General features: G+C 42.3%; 1 protein-coding gene across 3 annotated transcripts in view; it reads right to left on the reverse strand.

The window, feature by feature from the left end:
- The window catches only part of MTIF2 (mitochondrial translational initiation factor 2), a 34348-nt gene that overhangs the window by 2982 nt on the left and 7110 nt on the right, over positions 1 to 24256 (reverse strand). For 2 of the 3 annotated variants that reach the window (XR_012883245.1, XM_075863035.1), the window contains exons 1-12: positions 21139 to 21209; positions 19757 to 19973; positions 17976 to 18096; positions 14735 to 14906; positions 13658 to 13818; positions 9781 to 9957; positions 7618 to 7757; positions 5446 to 5570; positions 4779 to 4983; positions 2750 to 3002; positions 938 to 1078; positions 359 to 523 (exon numbers count right to left, since the gene is read on the reverse strand). Coding sequence is in view for 2 of the 3 variants with exons in the window: in XM_075863035.1 (XP_075719150.1) it covers positions 359 to 523; positions 938 to 1078; positions 2750 to 3002; positions 4779 to 4983; positions 5446 to 5570; positions 7618 to 7757; positions 9781 to 9957; positions 13658 to 13818; positions 14735 to 14906; positions 17976 to 18096; positions 19757 to 19969 (1873 nt within the window). In the remaining variant the exon portion in view is untranslated. Of the gene's footprint in view, positions 1 to 358; positions 524 to 937; positions 1079 to 2749; positions 3003 to 4778; positions 4984 to 5445; positions 5571 to 7617; positions 7758 to 9780; positions 9958 to 13657; positions 13819 to 14734; positions 14907 to 17975; positions 18097 to 19756; positions 19974 to 21138; positions 21210 to 24256 lie in introns of those variants that run through there. The other variant, XM_075863036.1, reaches the window with a different exon arrangement.

Below are 24256 nucleotides of genomic sequence, written 5' to 3' on the forward strand. Positions count from 1 at the left end.
CATTTTTGTACTATACATAGGATCCATAAAGACACATGTGTGCGTGTGTGTGTGCGAAAGGGCCATCCGTTAAGAGGGTATCCTGACAAAAATGATCAAGGGAAAATCTGCTGCTAGAAACCCCCAAGATCAGTTGTTATTACTGAAGGAAGAGAGTCTTCCTTTTCCCTGAAGTCTTGCACGAAACGTTAAACTGCGGCTATTGAAATCAATGTGCTGTGTAATGCATGAGTGCGCAGGACCCTCCAGAGTGACATATTCTTTATTGTAGCCCTCTGCCATGGACGATAGGGATGAGGGGTGTATTTTTCCCTCTTTTTTCAGGAAAGGAGCACATCTAAATCCTTGTTCCACGTACCTTTTACAATCTCTTCTGTTAACTCTGGTAATCTTCTGCTGAGTTCTTCTTTCAAATCATCAAAAAGGTGGTAGATGACCTTGTAAAGTTTGATTGGGATATCACTTTTGGTAGCGATTTGCTGAATGGATTTGTTAGCATTAACATTGAATCCGTATATGAAAGCTGAAAACAAAGAAGAAATAATTCCATCAAAATAAATTCTTATCACTCATATAGTAAACAGCCCTAACATTAGGTCTATTGTTTGGCTGCTTTTCTAGCTTTGCTCCATTAGTTAGTATCTATAAACTGCTGCAATACCTTCCTTCACTCTAATCATAGATGAAGGGCCTCTCCACCATCTTTAACACTTCAGCTCTGCTTTTTCAGACTGCTGAGTATAAGCACAGACTTGCCAGGACGTCAGGGCATTAACAAATTTTCATTATAACACTCATTTTTTAGTGTCCCTGGGATCCATGCTTCCTGTTGCAGCCAAGTTAGCCCCTTACTCCTCCCAAGACGTCAAGTATAAACATAAAAAGCAAAAAAAAATAAGCGTAAAACAATGGGTGGCGCGAGCAAAACAGTTCTTACCGTTAAAGCTTTCTGCAAGGGCAACATCACTCTCGCTGATGTCACCAACTCCAAAATGGACCAAATCCAGTTCACATTCGTGATCTGAATCATAGGTGTCCAGCACACCGAGAATGGCTTCAACTGATCCATCAACATCACCTGAAAAACATGAGCAAGGAAGTAATATTTCCTCCTTTTTTGCCACCCACTTTTTCTCTTTTTATTACATATAATGTATGAGGCAGTTGCACTATTAATAGGTATAGGGTATATACCTCAGTCTAAACGACTAGGCATTAAAGGAGTCCTCTAAACATGTTTTTCCTTTCCCTGTCAAGATAGTCAGACTAGGATGGGTTCTCTAAGTGGATTACCTTGTTCTCCTCCAGATACACTTGTTTATAATGTACAGGTGAAGCTTAAAGGGAATGTGTCATTAGAATTTTTTTTGTTTTGTTTTTAGTTAAACTATTATTATTTGAGTGATTATACATTGTTTTAATTTTTTCACAAGTCAGGAAATATTATAAAATTGATTCTAATTTATAACATTTCCATGTGCTGGGCACTAGAGGGAGCAGTTCCCAAAATTGCAGCATGGTCAATGTGGTAAAGCAACCTCATTGATGTATGCTGAAAAATTTGGGGTAGGCACACTCTCTCTAGTGTCCTCACACAATCCCCTCTCCCTTATTCTGGCTAGTGCCAGGAGAAGGAGGGGGTTGAATCTTCAAACCTCCTACACTGTGTGCTGCCATTTTCTGAGCGACTGCACAGTGTAGGAGGATTAGATACAGTGCTAAGCAGACAGTATAACACGAATATAATACACACATCACATCCACAAACATAAATTACCTGCTCCTGCCGCCGTCGCTGCCGCCTCCGCTCCTATTCCTTGCGCCTTTGCTTCCTTGAACATTCGGCCGGAAGTCGTCATCTTACTGTCCGGCAGCGGCTTCCGGTCCACATGAAAATGGCGCCGGATTTCACTCTGCGAACGAGCTTCATTTTGGTCTGTGTGGGAGCGGTGCATGCGCCGTTCCCACACAGATGGAGTACGCTGCAGAGAATGGAACGGCTCCCGTTCGCATTCTCTATGGGAACGTATGTGCCGTATTCCATCTCTGTATGTGTCGTTAATCGACACATACAGAGATGAGAAAAAAAATGGCAGCCCCCATAGAGAAGTAAAAGTAAGAAAAAAGTTAAAAGTAGAACACAAATAAATAAATTTTATTTTATTATCATACTAAAATAAATATGATAAAAAAATAAATACATTTCATGACACCTTCCCTTTAAGTAACAATGTTAATTTAAATGTTAATAAAAGTTATAGGTTGATCAACAAGGGTTGTAAATAACAGATATTTTAAGAGGGTGTAATATAACACATAGATATTTGACAACTACGAAGACCAACATATGCAGCTAAGCTTTATCAAAGTGCAACATATTATGGCTCCATCAAGTAATAATGGCAGATGTGATCATAGCCGAGAGAATGCTGGAGGAGGACTGATACTGAGAGGGCACTCCTCCCGATGTGCCACCCGTATGCCCTTTTTAAAAGGATTGTAGAAGAGGCCTACATTCCCCTACTCAGATTCAAGAAGGCATCTGGTCATTAATGAATTACACAATGTAACCTCTGTCAAATGGTGGAGGAGGGGGAACCTACTCTATTGGAGGAATGTATAGATTCTTTAACTGAATAAATATATGAGTTTGGTGTTAAGTTTCAGAGCAAAAAAAAACAAAAACAAAAAAAAACAAAACAGTGACAAGAAGACTGCTGCTCACAAGACAAAACAATTTAACACTGACCTTTTATTATAATAGGGACTATCGGTTTATCCCGTATTGTCTTTTCCGATGGTCTTTTGCCCATGAGAGTTTTTTTAGCCCTATACAATACAGCATTTTTCTGTTTCCAGGTCATCCCAATAAAAGTGTCCAGGTGCTTCCTGTGAGCTTCTCTGTGCTCCTTCTGTTTGACTTCAATCACTTCCATATCCTCTTTGATTTTCTCCTGCTCCTCCATGTATGTTCTCCACTGAATGACTTCTTTGGCCCGTTGCTAGAAACCCACAAAAGGCTTAGAAAATGTCTAGAACTTTCCCATATAACATTTATAAACACAGCAGACTTAAAGCGTACCTGAATTTTCTGAATAAACGGTCATGTGTGTACATGAGGAATAACACTATTTCTGGCCATTGTATGACTTATGTTCTGCAGGCGCTCTCTACTTCTCAGTTTTCATGAGCTAGTGGGCACAGCCTAACATGTCTTCTAACACACACTAACACGACAATCCAGCACTGGGGTGAGGTATAACTCTTACCAGCAGCATGTCTGTGTCTGAATCTCTCACTCTGATTCTGCTCCTCCCTCCCCTCTCCATAGACTTGTATGGGCAGTGTGTGTGTGTGTGTGTGTGTGTGTGTGTGTGTGTGTGTGTGTCTCTCCCTGCTCTCCCTCTCCTCTCTATTGACTTCTATGGGCAGGCAGTGAAGAGATACACCCCCACTTTCTGCAGTCTGTATTCTCTACTCTGTCACTACAGGCAAATTTTGCTTGACAATAAGAGGTGGACAGATTACAGGAATGGAGACACCTAGTGGCAGTAACTTCACACAGAATTTGCATGGATAAAACAACTAAAGTTTAACAGGAAGTAAATTATAAAGTTAATCTATATCAGGTTTAGTATTAGATTAGCATAAATTGTTTGAAAAGTTAGTTTCCATTTAAGCTACATTAGTGGGAACTGGTCAAAGCAGCTACATGTATACAATATACAAGTCTGCCTGAATGCAATTTAGGAGCTTTAGGTTGTAGGCTGATAACTGGATCCAACTGTAGTTATTAACTCCAGATTGCTTTGCATTCTTTTCTTAAAATAACTACTTACATTAAAGAGGTTGTCTGGTTTAGAAGAAACATTTTAGGAAATTGAGAGTTAAAGACGTTGTCCCAAGATTAAAAGTTATCTCCTAACCGCAGGATAGGCGATAACATACTGATCGGTGGGGGTCAGACCGCTGGGAACCCCACCGATCACTAGAACGGGGTTCCGGTTCCCCCGAATGAATGGAGTGGCAGGTCGCGCACGCACCCTACTGCTTCATTCATTCTCTATGGCACTGTGGTTATTAAATAACTTTTAATATTGGAACAACCCCTTTAACAGAGGGGGGGTGTGTACGTCTAATTTAAGGCCCTCATCTATTAGTCAGAGTGGAAATAGAGAGACTAGGAAATCAAATCTTATACTTTGGAGGACCTGGCACGTTTGTGCATTACATGAAGTGATGGACAATCCAATGATTTCAATAGGCAACATGTAATGCTTTATTTTCCACTGTGGTGGCACAGCAGGGGGATTTAGCACTTGCTGCCAGGTTCCCCCCGAGTTAAGAGTTGATCGCTGTAGGACCCAGCAGCGAGACACCCTGTAATCACATTTCGGTCAGTGAACCCTCCTTACAAAAAAAAAAGATTATCCACAGCAGACCACCCTATAACATCTGTGAAATGTAAAACGTCCTTTTCTCAGGACAGATATTAAAATGTTTGAGATTGAATATACTGGTCAGTCAAATTTTACTAATAATCAGTCATCTTCTGCGAATCTGGAGTCATGGCATATCGTTTATTACTTAAGGGCTGACTAAAATCTGGAGAGAGACAGATCATGTCTCACCTGCACGATCTCCATCATTCATAATAAAGAATCTTGAGGATATCATAAAAAATTATTGCCACAGCATATGTACATCTGAGAAAAAACTACTAATGAATGATTATAGATAAAAGATAAATAAATTAAAAATTCTAAAAACGTTTTTACCTCAGATTCCACTTCCAAGATTTCATCTCCTGCAGACGGTAGCTCTTTCCAGCCAACTATTTCCACAGGCATGCTCGGTGACACTTCACTCAACATGGTGTTGTTTTCATCCAGCATTAACCGTACCTTAGCCCAGGCTTTTCCGGCCACCAGTACTGCTCCTTTTTTAAGGGTTCCGCTCTGCACTATGGCTGTGGTCACTGGACTGCCATCCAAAAGAAGAGTATAGAAAGGAAGATAAAGTTACAAGACAACCTTGAAGTGGTTGTCTTAATGTGATATTACATGGCCCGACTTGGGCCGTCTAAACGAGCGCCAATCAATGAGACAGCTCGCTGATCGGCACTCGCTTGCTCCTGTCACAAGGACAAGTGCTCATTACCGATTGCTCATCCCCATACATTTTTATCATGTCGGCAACACGTCCACAGGGAGATTTGCTGCCGACAACGATAATAGTTACGGCATTTAAAACTATACAAACGCTCGTTCATTGGCTGATCGTTGCCCTGTTTACACAGGGCAATTATCAGGAAGCACAGTTCTGTGAACGCTCATTTCCCGATAACTGGTGTAAAAGGACCTTTAGTGTGTGAACATTCCTGCCCTAAGATGAAGACATGAAATCTATAATGTACAATTACACTGATAAAGCGAAGTTATATACCCTTTCCCTTTATCAGTGCGACATTCAATGACCGTTCCTTCCACCAAGCCTGTGGGATCAGCCTTCAACTCCAACATCTCAGACAAGGTGATAATGGCTTCGGCTAAAGCTTGCAAGTTCTCTCCCTGCAAAAGAGAACGTAAAGATTTGAGCTACAAATGTTCTGGTCTTTTTATATTTGCACTAGTTTTGGTCATGGAAATACGGTACTTTATTTAAATATATATAAGGACCGTGGATTGTTTTTTTCCCTGCAAAAAATAAATTAAATAACACACACACACACAATATGGCCAAAAGTATGTTCACACCCCTTAGATGATTTAACCAAACCCATTGCAAACAGGTGCATGAAATCAAGCACAAAGCCATGTAATCTCCATAGACACACATTGCTCGTAGTAAGGGTCGTATTGAAAAGATCAGGGACTTCAAACATGGCACGGTCATGGGATGCCACAAGTCATGTTGTGAAGTTTCTGATCTGCTGGATCTTACCCGGTCACCTGTAAGTGTTATAATTGTGAAGTGGAAGCGTCTAGGAGTAACAACAGCTCAGCCACAAAGCGGTAGACCACACAAACTCACAATGTGGAGCCGCCACGTTACTGAAGCTCATGGGGAGAAAAAAATAAAATAAATCACTGTTGCATCAGTCACTACAGAGATCCAAACTGCCTCTAGAAGTGACATCAGCACAAGAACTGCGCATCGGGAGCTTCATTTCATGAGTTTCCATGGTCGAAAAGCTGCACACAAGCCTAAGATCACAATGCCAAGCGTCAGCTAAAGTGCTGTAAAGAATGTCATCACTGGAATCTGGAAGTGTGTTCTCCGGAGTCATGACTTATGTTCCACTATCTGGCAGTCGGATGGATGAATCTAGGTTTAGTTGATGCCAGGACAATGATACCTACCAGAATGCATAATGCCTACTGTAAAACTTGGTAGAGTGAACGATCTGGGGCTTTTTTTCATGGTTTGGTCGCTTATTTCCAGCGAAGGGTAATATTAATGCTATAGCATACAAAGACATTATGAACTATTGTAGGATTCCAACTTTATGGCAACAGTTTGGGGAAGGCACTTTCCTGTAGCAGCATGAATGTACGCCTGTGTACAAAGCAAGGTCCATGAAGACGAGTTTGACGCTCAGAGCCACAACTTCAACCCCTTCTAAACAACTTTGGGATGATTTTTAGCAATGATTGCGAGCCGGGCCGCCTCATCCAACATCAGTGTTTGACCTCACAAATGTTTTGGGCTAAACAAGCACAGTCACTGCAAACTCTTGTAATAATCCTTGCCAGAAAAGTGGAGGCTGTTATAGATGCAATCTGGGCAAAACTCCATATTAATGCTCATGGTTTTAGCCATATAGTGTGTAATATATACTGCAGTTTTAAGATCATACGTCCTACTGTCAATAATCTGTTTACTCAACAATGAACAATGCTTTTGGCACAGGCTTTCGTTAGCAGGCAATACAGAGAGCTGGCAGCCACCCATGTGATCTCCCACCATAACAGATATACACGAAACGCAACTAATTGATACAGAAAACGTTCAGAGGCATCCTAATAACATAACTATTCAGGAGTTCCCAAGTATTTCCAATAAGTAATCACCTGTCCAAAATATACTATATGCCCAATAATGTCAGAGCTGCGTTACTTTACAGGGCAGCCAGTGGCATTCCAACCATCACGAATGTTAGGTTATGTAAGTGCCAAGGAAAAGGCACATTGAAGTAGCCTGCAGGCTATCTGAACTACACATGGCATCACTAACATCTTGGACACCACTGGCTGCCTACATGCTACATACTGTACTTTATAAACTGTATAATAAGTACCTGTAAGGCTAAGGTCACATTGGCGGTAATAACTTCCGTTGTTCCCTTCCGTCATAGGAGCAGAACAGCAAAAAATGACAGCAGTGACGGAAACCAAATTTGATAAAACCAATGGCGCCCGACGGAAACCATAAACTTTAATATGTTCCATTGTGTCCATCATTTACATAGACAAAATAGCGCCGGATGCTGCGCTATTTTGTATGAGATTTTTCGGCAGAATCTGTGATGGAGGCTCCTAACAGAATCTCTAATGCTGATGTGAACTTAGCCTAATAAAGCAATCACGATTTCCTGTAGTTCTGTATAGACATTACCTTTAATGCAGAAATATGAATAGCTTGGACATCTCCCCCCAATTCCTCACATACTATATTATGAGATAGGAGCTCCATCTTTACTCTTTCTGGATTGGCCTCAGGTTTGTCACACTTGTTTATAGCCAAAATGACAGGGACTGTAGTATAAATAGGAAAGAAAACACGAAAGTGATTAAGCAACATATGTTCAAAGAAAGCGTCAAACTTTAACACAGATCTGTAAGTCTAACCATCATAAGAGCATTGTGTTTAATCCCTATGATTCTACAATCTACACATTTAAAGGGGTTTTCCCGAGAAAAAGGGGGCAGGGGGAATGCCATAATACAATAAGTCTAGGGATACACGGCGACCTTGGCAGCAACACAGGTTGCACGACCAAAGTCGCAATGTAGCCCTTAGCCCAAGGTGCCATTAATCACCCACCAAATCTCTCAGCGATCCAGCGCAGCTGCTCTGGTCTTCCCCACCGCTCTGTGTTGACAGTGCTGCAGCAGTCACGTGGGTATACGGGCCCGCCATCGCTGCAGCACCGTCAAAGAGCAGTGGGAAGCACTAGAGTAGCTGCGCTGGAACAATCGGAGGGTGGAATCTGTCGGGTGAATAATGGCTCTTATTGTTTTAGGGCATTTTCCCCAGCTCACTTTCTCAAATTTTGGAAAACGCCTTTAAAGTCGTCAGTTTGATGGCTGATTGCCATCAATGCAATTCCCCAAACCAAACTATCAAGTCATGTCAAGAAATGAATTTGGGGCGCTTAGTGTGGTGGTCTTGTGTATGTTAGGGGGACAGTATGCAGCATACCGGTTGGTATTTATTCTAGGACACTGGTTTGGGCCTTATATATATATATTTATTTTTATTGTATTATTTTCTTGTGGAAGTGCACTGATATGCAGTGATATAGTGTGTGTATATATTTGTCTTCCCTTGGAGTATATAATGCTGCACAATGCTCTATTTTCAGTGTGATTCTTATTGTATGTGCTGTGGTCCCCTGACTACCACCACATTCATGTTTTTAAATTGTGTGTTATTTTAGGACTTGATGGCCAACTTGCTTTTATGCGATTTCAAATAAAGAATTACATTTTTGTATGGTACAAATTGTGTGAAATTAGTTATTTTTTGATTTGGATACAAATATGTCTACAGATATGCTTATAGGTATTCTATGTATTGATATACGTGGACAATTATTATGCCCTTTGCGGCCTGGATTGGTATGAATATAAAGTCATGTCATGCTGACAACTTGACCCTACCAATGTGTAAAAGAACAGAAGTAACTACTATGTCCTTGTTACTAAAACGGAAAAAACGGTACTAAATATAAGCGCCCTGTTGCCGAATTCAAGTGAAAGAGGGCTCTGATAAAGGTTTCCCCGTTGCAGGGGACATGTCTGGCCATATTCTGTTTTTCCACAGGGATAAGCGCTGATCACTGCGCCTGATCATGACACAACCCCTTTTACACAGTTGTAGAACAGTCCACAGATTTCCAAGGTATCAATCTTCCCGACTACTGAACAGAACAACCAGGCCTAGTATCGCTGCTCGGGTGAAGGCAACATATATGTGAGTTTCATATGAAATGCAGAGGTCCCATTTCAGTCATTCCACTGCCTGCTTGCTCTCTAACGTTTGTTTATATGTTTAAGCTTCCCGCAAAAAGAATCCATAGGATCCATTAACCCAACATATGCCATCCATAGGCTCTAAAAAAAAATCTGTAATACATTCAGTCCATATGCTGAACACATTCATAGACACCCATTAGCCAAAAAAGTGACCTCTGGGTATACATTTGGGGGTAAGCGCTGGAATACCACTTTTTCAACTGTATTGAAAAGCTTAGTCGATTACACTTCAATAGAGGCATCCTGCTAAGAAACGTATACCGCATGGTATACATTTCTTTAACATTGGAGCCTATGGGCAATGTATGAAACGGTAACTGCATCTACTACACACATTTCATACTTGATGGTGCTCAGTACATTTATTAGTACGCTAAAAGTGCACTAAATAATAAAAGCAATGAGTTTTTGAAGCGAGACAAAATTCGAGATACTACAGCCTATCTTCTCTTGAAACTATGAGGTATCAGGCTGAATTCTCATAAATGTATATGGAGGTGTGCAGACTATACCAATTTACCTCTAGCATTCTTGGCGTGTTGGATGGACTCAACGGTTTGCTTCATGACCCCATCCTCTGCGGCTACTACCAGTACAATAACATCAGTCACGTGAGCCCCTCTCTCTCGCATTGCTGAAAAGGCTGCGTGACCAGGGGTGTCAAGAAAAGTAATCTTGTCCCCTGAAGCTAAACAAACTAGAAAACAAAAATGAAAAATGAATTAGAAAGCACAAACAAGAAACATTCAGCGATGTAAAAACTGTATGCTTTTTAGACTGCACGCTTCAAAGTGCAGAGCGGCCAGTATCGCAACTCAACCCATTCACTTAGTTCTTGTGATCAGTGGGGGTCCCAGGGGCTGGGGCTGAATGGTGGCATATTTTAGGTATACACCATTAATCTTTAAAAACGTGATACCCCTTTACCTCTGTAAGCACCCCGAATAAAGCAGCGGTTTAACAGCACTGGTAATAATACAGACGGCTGCCACTGCCAGGTAGTTGCCAGATTCCTGTTGGTGCCAGTGTGTGCTGCGGATACTTTGTAGTACTTAGGATCAGGGCAGCAGTTGCATAAACAGATTGCTGCCCTGATGGTATAAAAGTACATGGCATAGTAGTACAATATAAGGCACCGCTGGCAAGTAGAACTAGCAAATGCTCCTCTTACAGCAAGTCAAGAAGAGGGATTAGAAACGTAAGGCAGCTGAACATATAGTACAATTGCAAATTTCCTATATCACAAGGTATTGAGAATATCGGTATGGAGCACCATAAGGGGTTGTCCTCTTTATTTATTCATTCACAGAAGAGGAAGTCATAGTTTCCTAATGTACATGTATCAGAAATTTTGCTCACACACCTTATTATACCAGTGTAGTAGGCACGGTCTCTGCGCAGTAGAATGGTAAATCCCACATCAGTCGTATGTAATGCATCCATGGGCTAACTAAATAGGACTAAACATCGTGTCAGTTAAGTGACCCCTCCCCCGCCCTGCCACAAACATTATGTGACCCCTAGTATTCAGTTAGCAACAGGATAGCATGACATACATGTATAGCGGCAACATCCATGGGCTATGGGACTAGGAGTAGAGGTGGAATAATGAAGAAGAACCACTTCACAGTGGGTGTATTTACTTGTATAACATGGCTGCCTGTCTATATAAAGTTAAAAAAAATGGCTGCCTGTCTCTAAGTGATGTCATTATGCATTTGATAAAGTTTACTGTTGTTACTATGGGTAAAAATACTTAAAGAGACTCTGTCACCACATTATAAGTGCCCTGTCTCCTACATAAGGAGATGGGCGCTATAATGTAGGTGACAGCAGTGCTTTTTATTTAAAAAAACTATCTATTTTCACCACGTTATTAGCAATTTTAGATTTATGCTAATTAGTTTCTTAATGGACAACTGGGCGTGTTTTACTATTGACCAAGTGGGCGTTGTACAGGGGAGTGTATGACGCTGACCAATCAGTGTCATACACTTCTCTCCATTCTTTTACACTGCACATAGGGATCCTTTTAGATCGCTATGTGCTGTCTTCTACTAACACATTAACGATACTGAAGTGTTTAGACAGTGAATAGACATGCCACGCCCAGTTGGCCATTAAGAAACTAATTAGCATAAAGCTAAAATCACTAATAAAGTGGTGAAAATAGATCTTTTTTTTAAAATAAAAAGCACTTATGTCACCTACATTATAGCGCCGATCTCCTTATGTAGGAGACAGGACACTTATAATGTGGTGACAGAGCCTCTTTAACTTCTTCTCAATAAATTACTGTTAATCTGCTAGATATCTCTAGACCGTGATATATAGTTACATAGTTACATAGTTAGTACGGTTGAAAAAAGACACATGTCCATCAAGTTCAACCAAGGGATAACTGAATGCCAGTGGTCACATGATGAGTTTGTGGTGGTCACATGACTGACACCATGTTTAGTCCATTCGGTTAAAAACTATGGATGCATTACTATGGACTAATCGGTGGGCTATACTGTGGGATATGTAAAGACAATCATATACCTCATACGTTACTGATATTATTAGGTGTCAGAAAAGCAATATACAGATCTTGTAATATGACACTAGAGAGGGAATATTTACCTCAGGTGGGTGTTTCTGGTGGGACACATTGTAGTGCACACCGAATTACAATAAGCAGGTAGACCCTAATCTAAATATTCGATGTTCATTAGTTATTGCAGGTACAGTGATTATTGATGTGGTCATGATATTGTTAAATTCTGAGGTTTTAATGTTCAGTACATGTTAAAGGCTATGAAAAATACCTTTCAGAGGTTTTTTTTAATTTTTAAATAAACAGGTCAGTCTGTGCGATTGGTGCAACTTTATAAATAGATTTTATAAAAAATGTGTTTTACTTTTTGGGATACAGCTGCTCTGTATTCTCTATACACAGCAGCTGTATCTTTCGCTGAATCCTGTTTCTGTCAGATCCGCGGGACTGACGGGTTCAGTGACTTAGATGTGATCAATTACAGGTGGATTCTGCGTGTCAGAGACACGCAGGACCCGCTTTCCAGCGGAGCTGACAGAAACACGATTTAGCGAAAGATACAGCTGCTCTGTATAGAGAATACAGAGCAGCTGTATTTCAAAAACTAAAAACAAAAAGAAAACTAATTTTAAATAAAAATTATTTATAAAGTTGCACCATTCACACTGACCTTTTTATTAAAAAAAAAAATCCCTTTTCATAGCCTTTAATGCAGCTACCAGCAGTAATAGTTCATCATAATCAAATCCTCACCTGTGTTAGTATCAGATACTAGAAGAAGGCAGATTCTAATCTCTAGATTTGATTGATGTTAATTGCTTATTACATTTGAATGGGTGAATAAAAATAAATAAATCTAAACCTTAGGTGTGCAACATACTGTATACACTCTTTTTCTTTTAGTCTGAGGCTAATAAACTGTGTAAGGGAGGTATTAAATAAATATTACAAAACTATATCATTTCATATTCATTAAATGAAATGTTAAATACTTTTGTGTCAAAAAAGACAAAAGTATAATAGGTATGATACCTTTATTGGCTAACCATAAAAGTTCTATATGCGGCTTTCAGAGCACAGAGGCTCCTTCTTCAGGCAGTTTACAAATGAATGACTTAGAAAAAAGCACAACATTTAGATGTTACACAAAGACAATTAGTACATGAGGTGATACATCATTAAGATAAGCCGGGGCAATAAAACTGAGGTTATAGGGGTGATGACTTAGGAGTTAAGGCATCTGGAGTCAGTCTGATGGGGGACGTGACGTGTGTCCATGTAGTGGCTCATAAATCCTGGTGTTAGATTGAGGCCTTGTGTCAATGACTGGAATTTTATCATCATCTTGAATTCCCAAATTTTTCTTTCTCTGTTGTTTTTAAAATGACCCTTCAGAATGAGTACCTTTAGATCTGCCAAACTGTGGTCTGGTCCAGAGAAGTGTTTTCCCACGGGTGTATCCAGAGAAAGAAAAATTTGGGAATTCAAGATGATGATAAAATTCCAGTCATTGACACAAGGCCTCAATCTAACACCAGGATTTATGAGCCACTACATGGACACACGTCACGTCCCCCATCAGACTGACTCCAGATGCCTTAACTCCTAAGTCATCACCCCTATAACCTCAGTTTTATTGCCCCGGCTTATCTTAATAATGTATCACCTCATGTACTAATTGTCTTTTTTGACACAAAAGTATTTAACATTTCATATTGTCTCTGGCTAACACGGTACTACACTATTTTTTACTGTACTTCATATTCATTAAATGAAACAAACAAAAAATGGACAACCTCTTTTAAAAGTGTGACATTGAGTGAGACATAGCCCAGGAAAAGATTAAACATTGCTTTACCACTGAATGCTCCTATGTGTTGAGTGATACCACCGGCCTCCATTGCTGCGATTTGGGATTTCCTCAGCTGGTCGAGTAATGTTGTTTTTCCATGATCTACATGTCCCATGATCGTGACTACAGGGTGTCTGGGCACCAGTAGAGAAGCGTCTGCAGGACCTCTGAAAATAGAACAAATGTTTAAATAAGATGATTATTCACATGGAGGGATTTCCAGCCCATACTCACTCACGTTTCAAATAGTTTATTTAGGGCATGACTTTGATCTGATCAAGGCCTTATTCACACAAGTGTGTCCGATCTGCATCCACAAAAAAAGGACCGTTTTTAATGCATATAAATGTCCGCATTGTATCCGTTTTTCTAATCTACAAGTACTTCCTGATTTCACTTTTTTTTTCTGCATTACTTTAGCAACTGAACTGTGAAAATCGGACAGCACACAGATGTCATCCGTGTGCTATACATCTTCTTTACGCACAGTCTGGTGTGCAAAAACTGACCAGAATAGGACATGTTATGAGTTTCTCGCAACGGACACACACTCTGTAAAAAAAGAGATAGACGTGTGAGAAGCCTCTTTCAATTGCATGGGTGAGTGTGCTGTCCGTTGTTAAAACAGACAGCATATGGACGAGAATTACACTTGTGTGAAAAAGGCCCAAGGTATCATACACATGGCCGTTTCCGTTCTGCGAACTGCAAAACACGGATCCTAGTGGCTTCCGTGCGCTGTCATTCTTTTTTGCAGTCCCATACATTGAATGGGTGGGACGGACCGCAAATATGGACAATAGTGCCTGTTTTATATAAATTGCGGAAACGGACACACGGATCAGCGAAAAAACCAAAACAAAAACGGATGTGTGCATGGCCCTATAGAAATGAATAGTTCAGTATGTTATCTGCAAAAAAAAAAACATCGGACACTGAAGAAAACAACGGTTGTGTGCAAGAGCCTAAGGGCATAAACCACGTGCTTTGGAGTGATGACAAGGTCTGTAAAGCACAGGAAAATCTATTGGAGCTATACAAGCGAACAATACATGAAAAGACTCCAGCGGATTCTGAAAATACCTTTTCACAGCATCTTTATTTTCCATGACTTTCTCTACTCTCTGCTCCGCATACACGTACTTCATGTCAGTCTTTCTTATGATTGCCTTTATCATTTCAGCATTTAGTGAGGAGGATGGTTTTAAATCGTCCACATCAAATTCTGAGTACATAAGAGTTTCATAAATGTCATCTGAAAAATAGCATCAACAAATGACCAACATTAATATATTTTAATAGGATCCATGATAAATTCTGTTTCTCGTATAAATGCAAGCAATAAAAGTATTGTTCTATTTCAGGCATTTGTAGCTTAAAGGGAATGTGTCGCCAAGTAAACATTTTTTATTTTTTACTGTATTTTTTTTCTTGCACAAGGTGGAAAGTATTAAAAATGAAATAATAATTTCACATGTTTTCCAATGTTGGCCACCAGAGGGAGCACTTCCCAGAATTACAGCAAGGTAAGTCAGGCAGAGCAGCCTGACCTACAGCTGCTGTAAATGTGGGAAGACTCACCCCTTCCCTATTTTTGGAAACAAGCCAGGAAAAGGTGTCTTCAAATTGCTAAGTATTGTCCAGCTCCACTTTGGGAGTGTTTTTGGCAGAAGCTACAGGACACAACAAAAGGCTGAGGGTATGTTCACACGGCCGTAAAGAAAAACGGCCAAAAAATCGGAAGCAGAACGCCCCCAAACATCTGCCCATTGATTTCAATGGGAAAAACGGCATTCTGTTCCGACGGGCCGTTTTTTTACGCGGCCGTTTTGAAAAACGGGCGCAAAAAAGAAGTGCAGGTCACTTCTTGGGACGTTTTTGGAGCTGTTTTCATAGACACTATTGAAAACAGCACCAAAAACGGCCGTAAAATACGTTGCAAAAATCGCGAGTGGCTTAAAAAATTTCTGAAAATCAAGAGCTTTTTTCCCTTGAAAACAGCTCCGTATTTTCATACGTTTTTCACTCAGCGTGTGAACATACCCTTATAATGATGAAAGTGAAGAGGGAAGACCCTGTGGCGAATTACTTTTCAGTTGACAGGTTCACACGGCATGTATTTTACTCGGTTTTTGACGCATTTTACATCAATGGGAAAGCGTGCCGTTCGTACATATGACACGATTTTTTACGCAAGCGTTTAAAAAAAAAAAATGCTTTGCGGGAAAAAAGCGTCTTTGGCACATAAAGTGCGCCAAATGTCAATGAGACTACTTATGAGGGAAAATGCGTAAAAAAAAACACGTGAAAATAGGGGGGCCCACGTAGTTTGTCATTTTTTTTTTTTAAAACGACGTGGGGTCCCCCCCATTTTTATAGCTAGCCAGATACAATAAAAAAGCCACAGCCTTTAGTTCATATGGGGCGTCTTTTTACGCCTCCGTTTTAAAAAACGGAGCATGTTACTTCTTGAGGCGTTTTTTGGAGCTGATTTTCCATTGAACACTATGAAAAACGCCTCAAAAAACGCTCCCTTTTCAGCTTCAAAAACGCCTGAAAATCAGAGGCTGTTATCCCTGAAACCAGTTCCGTATTTTCAGCCGTTTTTTGTTAAGCGTGTGAACATACCCTAAGCCCCGCCATAGTAATGGACATCGTCAAACAAACAACTGCCATTACTAAGGTGGTAATAAAGTATTAAAAAAAAAAAACAGACATAAGAAAATAATTTTGTATTGAAATCAAAACGTAGTTACATGGCGGTTCACAATAGGCGCAAGGAACGACAGAGCAGCGATGCACGCCGCTGATCCTTTAAAACAGCTGATAAGCATCTGTGAAGGATCAGCGGCGCTCGTGTGCCACTGATCCTTCATAGGCGCCAATCAGCTGTTTTGAAGGAACAGCGGCGAGCACTGCTGCTCTGTCGAGCCCCCCCACCGCTCGACGGAGCAGCAGTGCTCACCGCTGATCCTTCATAGCCACCAATCAGCTGTATTGAAGGAAAACCGTCGAGCACCGCTGTTCCGGCGAGCACCGGTGCTCTGTCGAGCGTCTCCACCACCATAAACCCCCGCCAAACATGCAAACGCGCCACACACACACAAACACACAGAAACACAGAGGCAGACACACACACGCACGCCCGCCCGCATGCGCACACACCTTACTTGCAGCCGATCTTCTCCAAAATGGCACCGGCTTTCCCCCGACAAACCAACTTCTATGCTGGGTCGCTCTGAACTGCGCATGCGCAGTAAAGAGCGAGACGGCAGAGGGTGTAACGAACGGCTCACGTTCGTTATGTTCTATGCCCTGTAGCTGCCGTATTCCATCTGTGTATGTGTCGTTAAGGGAAATATACACAGATGAAATAAAACATGGCAGCCCCCAGTAAATGAAAAGAATGTGAATAAAAAAAAAATCCATTTCATGTGAAAAGATAAATAAAAGTACATATAAAACTTTATTAGATAAAACCACAAATTAATAAAAAAAAATAATTCATGAGACCTTTTCTTTAAGGGTAAATTCATAGATTGCTGCAGAAAATGCACAAATTTGTTGTAGAAATGTCTGCGCCTGTCCCATTAATCTGAATGTGGCTTTCAGATATCCATGCTGCAGAAACAGCCCCAAACAAATATACGATTTTCAGTTGCAGAAATTTCTGCACAAATCTATTGTGTGAACGTAGCCTAAGGAGACTTATATCATGATTAGAGCAATGTAAGTGTCTTTACATGGCCGACAATTTTAAAATTACATGGGGTTTCCAAAATGTAAAGGGGTATTCAGTTTTCAGCAAATAAATGTTATTCCTTGTATAATGAGAAATGATAACATTTTCCCACGTACTTTTTGAATAAATCCCTTACTGTTTTCTAGATCTCTGCTTGTAGTCGTACAATGGGAAGTTTCATGGTTTACTCCCAGGGGAAAAAAATCTGTCCGTGTTCATGTGATGTTACAGTACAGTTATCAGAGCGGTGTCTTCTAACATGCCATGCACCTTTGTGCCCCATTCAAATGGAAGGGGCTGAGCTGCAGTGCCAGTAAGACATATGGGAAGGGCATCACAATGTCTGTAATTGCAAGAATTCCCTTAATTCTGCCAGGTCCCAGTTGATTTTCTACCCTAAGGATTGGCCATCAACGTAATATTCTAGCCCCTTTTATAAATATAAGTTTTTGCCAGATTGTGTAAAAGTCCTCTGTTCTAATTACATAATAGCTGGATCTGAATGCAGTAAACGAGAACTCAATCACCCGCTAAATAGAGATGTTGAAAAATTAGGCAAAAAAACAAAAAGGTGAAACTCACCAATATCTCTACCCATGGCTCTGGCCAATTCACGAATGGTCATGTTGTGCCACACTTCTACTAGCTTCTTCTGTTCTTTAGCCTTGATTGGTTGTATCTTCTCTTTCTTCTGTACTTTCTCCTATCAAATGGCAAAACACGTGAGCCAGAGTTTCTATGAATTTGAGATCAGTTTTGTAGACAATAAAAAGTCTATCCGCTAATGTGGAAATACCTTCTTTGAGGCTTTAAAGCAATGACCACCATCAAGGGCTGACTACTCCGGCACCAAAACAAAAGTACTCTATCAATTCTAGACTATAGGATTAGGCCAGCACCATCTCTATTTGTGCCATTATGTATAGATTATAGTACATAACTTAGGCTGTGTTTTAGGAATCTCTTACTGCTGCCCTGGTTGGAATATGAAACATCGATTATTTATTAAATTAGCAGATCTTTTGTTCAATCAGATAGATGACTAAATACTTTCCTTTTTCTCATCCACCTAGCTCTCCACTAGCATTCATAGCAGAACTTTTAACCTAAATACTGCTTGACCTTAGAGTCCTTGCACGCCAGCCAATATGGGCCGTAAAAACGAGCGCCGACGAACGAGCCATCTTGTTGATCAGCGCTCGTTTGCTCCTTTCACGAGGAGCGATGATCAGTAATGTAAAGGGATAAACATACGTTACTACGATCATTCGTCCACATGCATTTCCATCATGTCGGCAGCACGTCTCCCTGTTTACAGAGGAAGACGTGCTGCCAACAACGATAATGTTTTGCTGCATAAACGATACAAGCTTTCAATGAACGAGTGTTTGCTCAATCATTCGCTGATCGTCGCCCTGTTTACACAGGGTAATGATCAGGAACGGGCGTTCATATGAATACGGTAAGGTTATGGGCCACATGATTTCCCATGGACTGGGACATGTGAATTACATTATAGTGCTGGCTAGTCTGTAATTACTGAATGTAGATAAAACCTAGTAGCCAGGTTAATAGTCAGCCTAGGAATATGCTGCAGGTTTATTGAGGTCTATGGAAGTGGCAACTACAAAGAAAAAAAATCAAACTTTCTACTGGAGCCATCTAACTGGCTACTGAAGTCTGCAGTAATCTGTCTATACTGCTGCAAACATCAACCTAAATGCCTATTTACACGGGCCAATAATCGGACGAATAAACGGTCTTTGATTCATTTATTTAAAACATAGTTGTTTGCAGAACATCTCCGCATGTAAACAGGGGATGTACTGCTGACAATGAGCAAACTGATGGGGACCAAACATTCGTAATAACGATCATTCATCCCCATACAAAAAACAGAGTAATGGGCCCTTGTAAAAGGGCTGGTTAATGAGCACCCATAGACTTGTGTGCAGATATTGACCCGTGTAAAGCAGCCTTAAAGGGGTGGTCTGGGCATAAGGCGGTTTTTCATACTGATGACTTATCCACACTGATCAGCTGTTTCGGCTGCCTCTGGCACCAGAAGTTTTGCAGTGGTCGGTGCCGGAAGCAGATGGCTCTGTACACTGTAGGGAGGCTGTGCTGCAGCTTCGCTCCGATTCCCTTCAATAGGACCAGAGCTGCAGTGTGCAGGAGGCAGCGGATCAATTCAGGGTTCAGGTGTCGGACCCCCACCGATCTTATACTGGTGATCTGTCAGGTGGATAGGTCATCCGCATGAAACCCCCCCCCCAGACAATCCCTTTAATGTTGAGATCGGTGCTGCGTGCAGTGTGGGGTGTTGGAAGAAGCGCTTGTGATTGCGAGATGGGAATTTGTACCTTTTTGACAGACAAGAATCTGCATTGCTGTGGTGTCACATTCAAGAAGCTTATTTGAGGACAATGGTGGACTGCAGTCAAGGGCTGAGAAGGGAACTGTTCGGGTCTCCATTGTCTGGTGGAAAGATTTCTGAGGCAAAAGATATTCAACTGTCGGCATACATTGTGAATCTGGACAACTTGTTCTATCCGCTGTAAAATATTCCTGTTCATTTTCCTACACGGGACAAAATCAGAAACAGAAATGAATTGAAAATGTGACTGAAAAATCATAAGGTAACATTGCAGCAGGTTTACGCTGTACAGTGGGGGACACTACATATAAAGAGGGGCTTCTACAGCTTCTTTTAGGCCCTGTTCACAGCAAGTTTTTTTACACTTTAAGTTTAGCGTGTCCGTCGGGAAACCTTCTGAAGTACATGCTAAACGTGTCTATAAGGCTCCATTGTCAGGCGGAGGCCAAGAGTGTCCTTTTGGCCAGAATATGTCAGTTTAACGCACACACAAAAAAGTTATGGAATAGCGCATTAGACTATGCTACTCCATCCCACAGAGTCCAGTAAAAAAACATGGCCACGTAATTTTTTTTTAAGAAACGTGACCTGCACGGATTGCCGAGCTGGCTTCATTGATAAGGGGTTTATCTTGATGATTCAGTTGCTGCGGAGATCTCAACATGTTCATACAAGCTATGGATCGGCAGTGTTATTTGTCTGGAAACATCGCGGTGCACGCATATAAAAGCCGCCGCATTCCCTCAAACATATTACAAATTTCCAGCAATCTAGGGCTGGATGACGACTTCGGTCATGCAATTCCCAGCGGCAGTAAAATAACACACGACTATTCAGATCTCCCAGAATGCCATATCCAATATTTTTATTTGTTGCTATAGTGGCGACATGGAGATCCGCAGTGCGGTCGGCCCCATTCGAGTGAGTGGGACCAACTGCAGTTCCCTGCACAGGCAGGTGGTGGAAAGCGCCGTTGTGCAGGGAAAACGTAGAAAAGGACACCGCAGTAAATTTAGCACTGCAGCCCCCTTATTCTCAGGATCAGTGGAGTCCCAGAGGTTGGACCCCCAGGATCATAAAGTGATGGATTATCTCATCGCTTTATTAAGTGGGAATCCCACTTTAAATGTCTGAGTGACATTTATATTTACTTGGGAAATCTCCAGTTTGGGAAAATCCTAAAAAAAAACTCGTCATGGCCTCAACGTTTTCTAATTCAGATTTTAAATAGTGGCCGAGATGAAGTACGAGGACCAGCACCTCCCCCACATATGACACTTTCATTCAGAGCCGGCCTTTACTTTAATGAACCTACTACGACATACAGTCCCACATGACACCCTGAACACCCGGCATGACAAGCGTTACCTCTGCGGCTTATAGAGTGCACGCCGACCTCTGCCGCTGATCACGTGACACGCGCCCTCCTTTACGTCACGCTGAGTAACTCCAAACACTAGAGGTACAAGCGTTCTCTATGCCCGTGTCCCCGAAAAGGCAATTGCTGTGTCAAGTATACTGAGGTTAATAGACAAGAAGTATTTAGGCAATGAATGATTCGAGAGCAGCGCTAACAATATGTTAACGCTACTCTGGAGGCACTTATTTCATTATTTTTCTGTGGATATTTTTGAGCTTCGGTAAAATGGCGCTTAGTCTTTACGATCCTAATATAATGGGAGCCTTGCCTCCATTTTTGTTTTGGGCTGGCAACAGAATTAGCTATAGAGTCATATGTAACTATACACCCCACCCCCATGCAATAGACAAATCTGTTCTATGTAGTATGTTCCATATTATAATACACAATGTCACCATGTGTCTTCCACAGTGCACACATAAACAGTGAACACTAAAAGAATGTCTTTCATGGAGAAATTAAATCAAGAAATATCTTTGTACATAAGCCCCACCCTTAAAAACTGTCCACACCCCCATATCAACAGTTAGGGCTCCCTTATTACCAGTGACAGCCAGATAGTGCCCCCTTTGATAGCGCCAGTCAAACCATTCAAAATAAAAGCCTTCCTTCATACTTTGCTGCATGCTGCCAGGGAGTGGCACGTGAACGGAATTTTTTTTACCTTACGCCATACATCCCAACTTTTGAATTTGGAAAAAAGGGACATTTTAAGCCACGCCCCCTAACCATGCCCAATATCTCGCATAAACGCATCAAATCACGGCCAGATCCTTCTTCAAATAACAAGCGCACATTGTCACTGCGGATCTCTAGACTGTCTGGAAATCACAGATATTATATTTCAGGTTATATCGTCTTTGTGTTACTTTTCCTAACTTGGGTATAACATTTGCTCATCACGGCGGCAGCAGCTGCAGGACAAACCAAAAGGCTGAGAACAATGAAAGTCAAGAAGGAGACCCTGTGCCGGATGACTTTTCAATTGACAGGTAGCAGAGTTACATGATGGGGATTTTTTTTTTCCAGTTGTGTAACTCTGCTACCGGTCAATGGAAAAATCATCCATATGAGCTCCCTTGTAGATCGCTCCACACACAGCCCCCCTGTAGATAGCTCCACACACAGCCCCCCTGTAGATAGCTCCACACACAGCCCCCCTGTAGATAGCTCCACACACAGCCCCCCTGTAGATAGCTCCACACACAGCCCCCTGTAGATAGCTCCACACACAGCCCCCCTGTAGATAGCTCCACATACAGCCCCCCTGTAGATAGCTCCACATACAGCCCCCCTGTAGATAGCTCCACATACAGCCCCCCTGTAGATAGCTCCACACACAGCCCCCCTGTAGATAGCTCCACACACAGCCCCCTGTAGATAGCTCCAAACACAGCCCCCCTGTAGATAGCTCCACACACAGCCCCCCTGTAGATAGCTCCACACACAGCCCCCCTGTAGATAGCTCCACACACAGCCCCCCTGTAGATAGCTCCACATACAGCCCCCCTGTAGATAGCTCCACATACAGCCCCCCTGTAGATAGCTCCACATACAGCCCCCCTGTAGATAGCTCCACACACAGCCCCCCTGTAGATAGCTCCACACACAGCCCCCCTGTAGATAGCTCCACACACAGCCCCCCTGTAGATAGCTCCACACACAGCCCCCCTGTAGATAGCTCCACACACAGCCCCCCTGTAGATAGCTCCACACACAGCCCCCCTGTAGATAGCTCCACACACAGCCCCCTGTAGATAGCTCCACACACAGCCCCCCTGTAGATAGCTCCACACACAGCCCCCCTGTAGATAGCTCCACATACAGCCCCCTATAGATAGCGCCACACACAGCCCCCTGTAGATAGCTCCACACACAGCCCCCTGTAGATAGCGCCACACACAGCCCCCGTACATAGCACCACACACAGTCCCCCTGTAGATAGCTCCACACACAGCCCCCTGTAGATAGCGCCACACACAGCCCCCCTGTAGATAGCTCCACACACAGCCCCCTGTAGATAGCTCCACACACAGCCCCCCGTACATAGCACCACACACAGCCCCCCTGTAGATAGCGGCACACACAGCCCCCCTGTAGATAGCGCCACACACAGCCCCCCTTTTGTACATAGCGCCACACAACCCCCTACCCCTAGTACATAGTGCCACACAACCCCCTCCCCCTTGTACATAGTGCCACACAACCCCCCTCATCCTTGTACATAGTGCCACACAACCCTCTCCCCCTTATACATAGTGCCACACAACCCCCTTATACTTTGTGCCACAATGCCGCCAGAGCGGAGAGCGGTAGAGGTAGCCGGCCCTACTGCTGCCACTCTCCGCTCTGTTTTGATGTCACTCACCGTCAGAAGAAGGCAGGAGTCTTGCAGCTGCATTCTCACTGGAATCGATGCCGGCCCGGGAGTGGATCAGTCCAGTCACCTGCCCTGTCACCTGACCAGTGAGGTCAGATGACAGGTCAGGCGACAGGAATAGTCCACTCCCGAGCAGGCATCGATTCCAGTGAGAACACCGCCACAAGACTCCTGCCTTCTTCTGATCGCTGCTGCAGACGTCTGGCATGCAGGGAGCCTGTCAGCAGCGATCAGCTGTTTTGATACAGCTGCAGCGCCCAGCGAGACATTTTGCAGACTCGGGGCGGCGGGACAGCGGTGAGAAACCGGGACTGTCCCGCCGGATCCGGGACGGTTGGGAGGTATGGTTACGCCCACCCATTTATATAAGTGATTACCCCAACCTACAGCATTTAAATCACAAATAATGCATATGGCCCTCCCTCATCACACCCCAGAATGAATACAGACCCCAGACCAGACTCCCCTAAATAAACATATTCAGATGCCAGACCTCCTAAGCAAACACAGACCTCCTAATCTAATACAGACCCTACACTAAACTCAGAGGCCAGACCATACCTCATAAACTAATGCAGACCCTAGACCAGACCCCCTAAACAAATGCAGACACCAAACCCTCTAAACACAAAACAGACCCCCTAAACTAATACAGACCCTCTAAAATAATACAGATTCTAGACCAG

The sequence above is a fragment of the Rhinoderma darwinii genome, chromosome 4 (genome assembly GCF_050947455.1).
Source record: "Rhinoderma darwinii isolate aRhiDar2 chromosome 4, aRhiDar2.hap1, whole genome shotgun sequence".
Classification (NCBI taxonomy): Eukaryota; Metazoa; Chordata; class Amphibia; order Anura; family Rhinodermatidae; genus Rhinoderma; species Rhinoderma darwinii.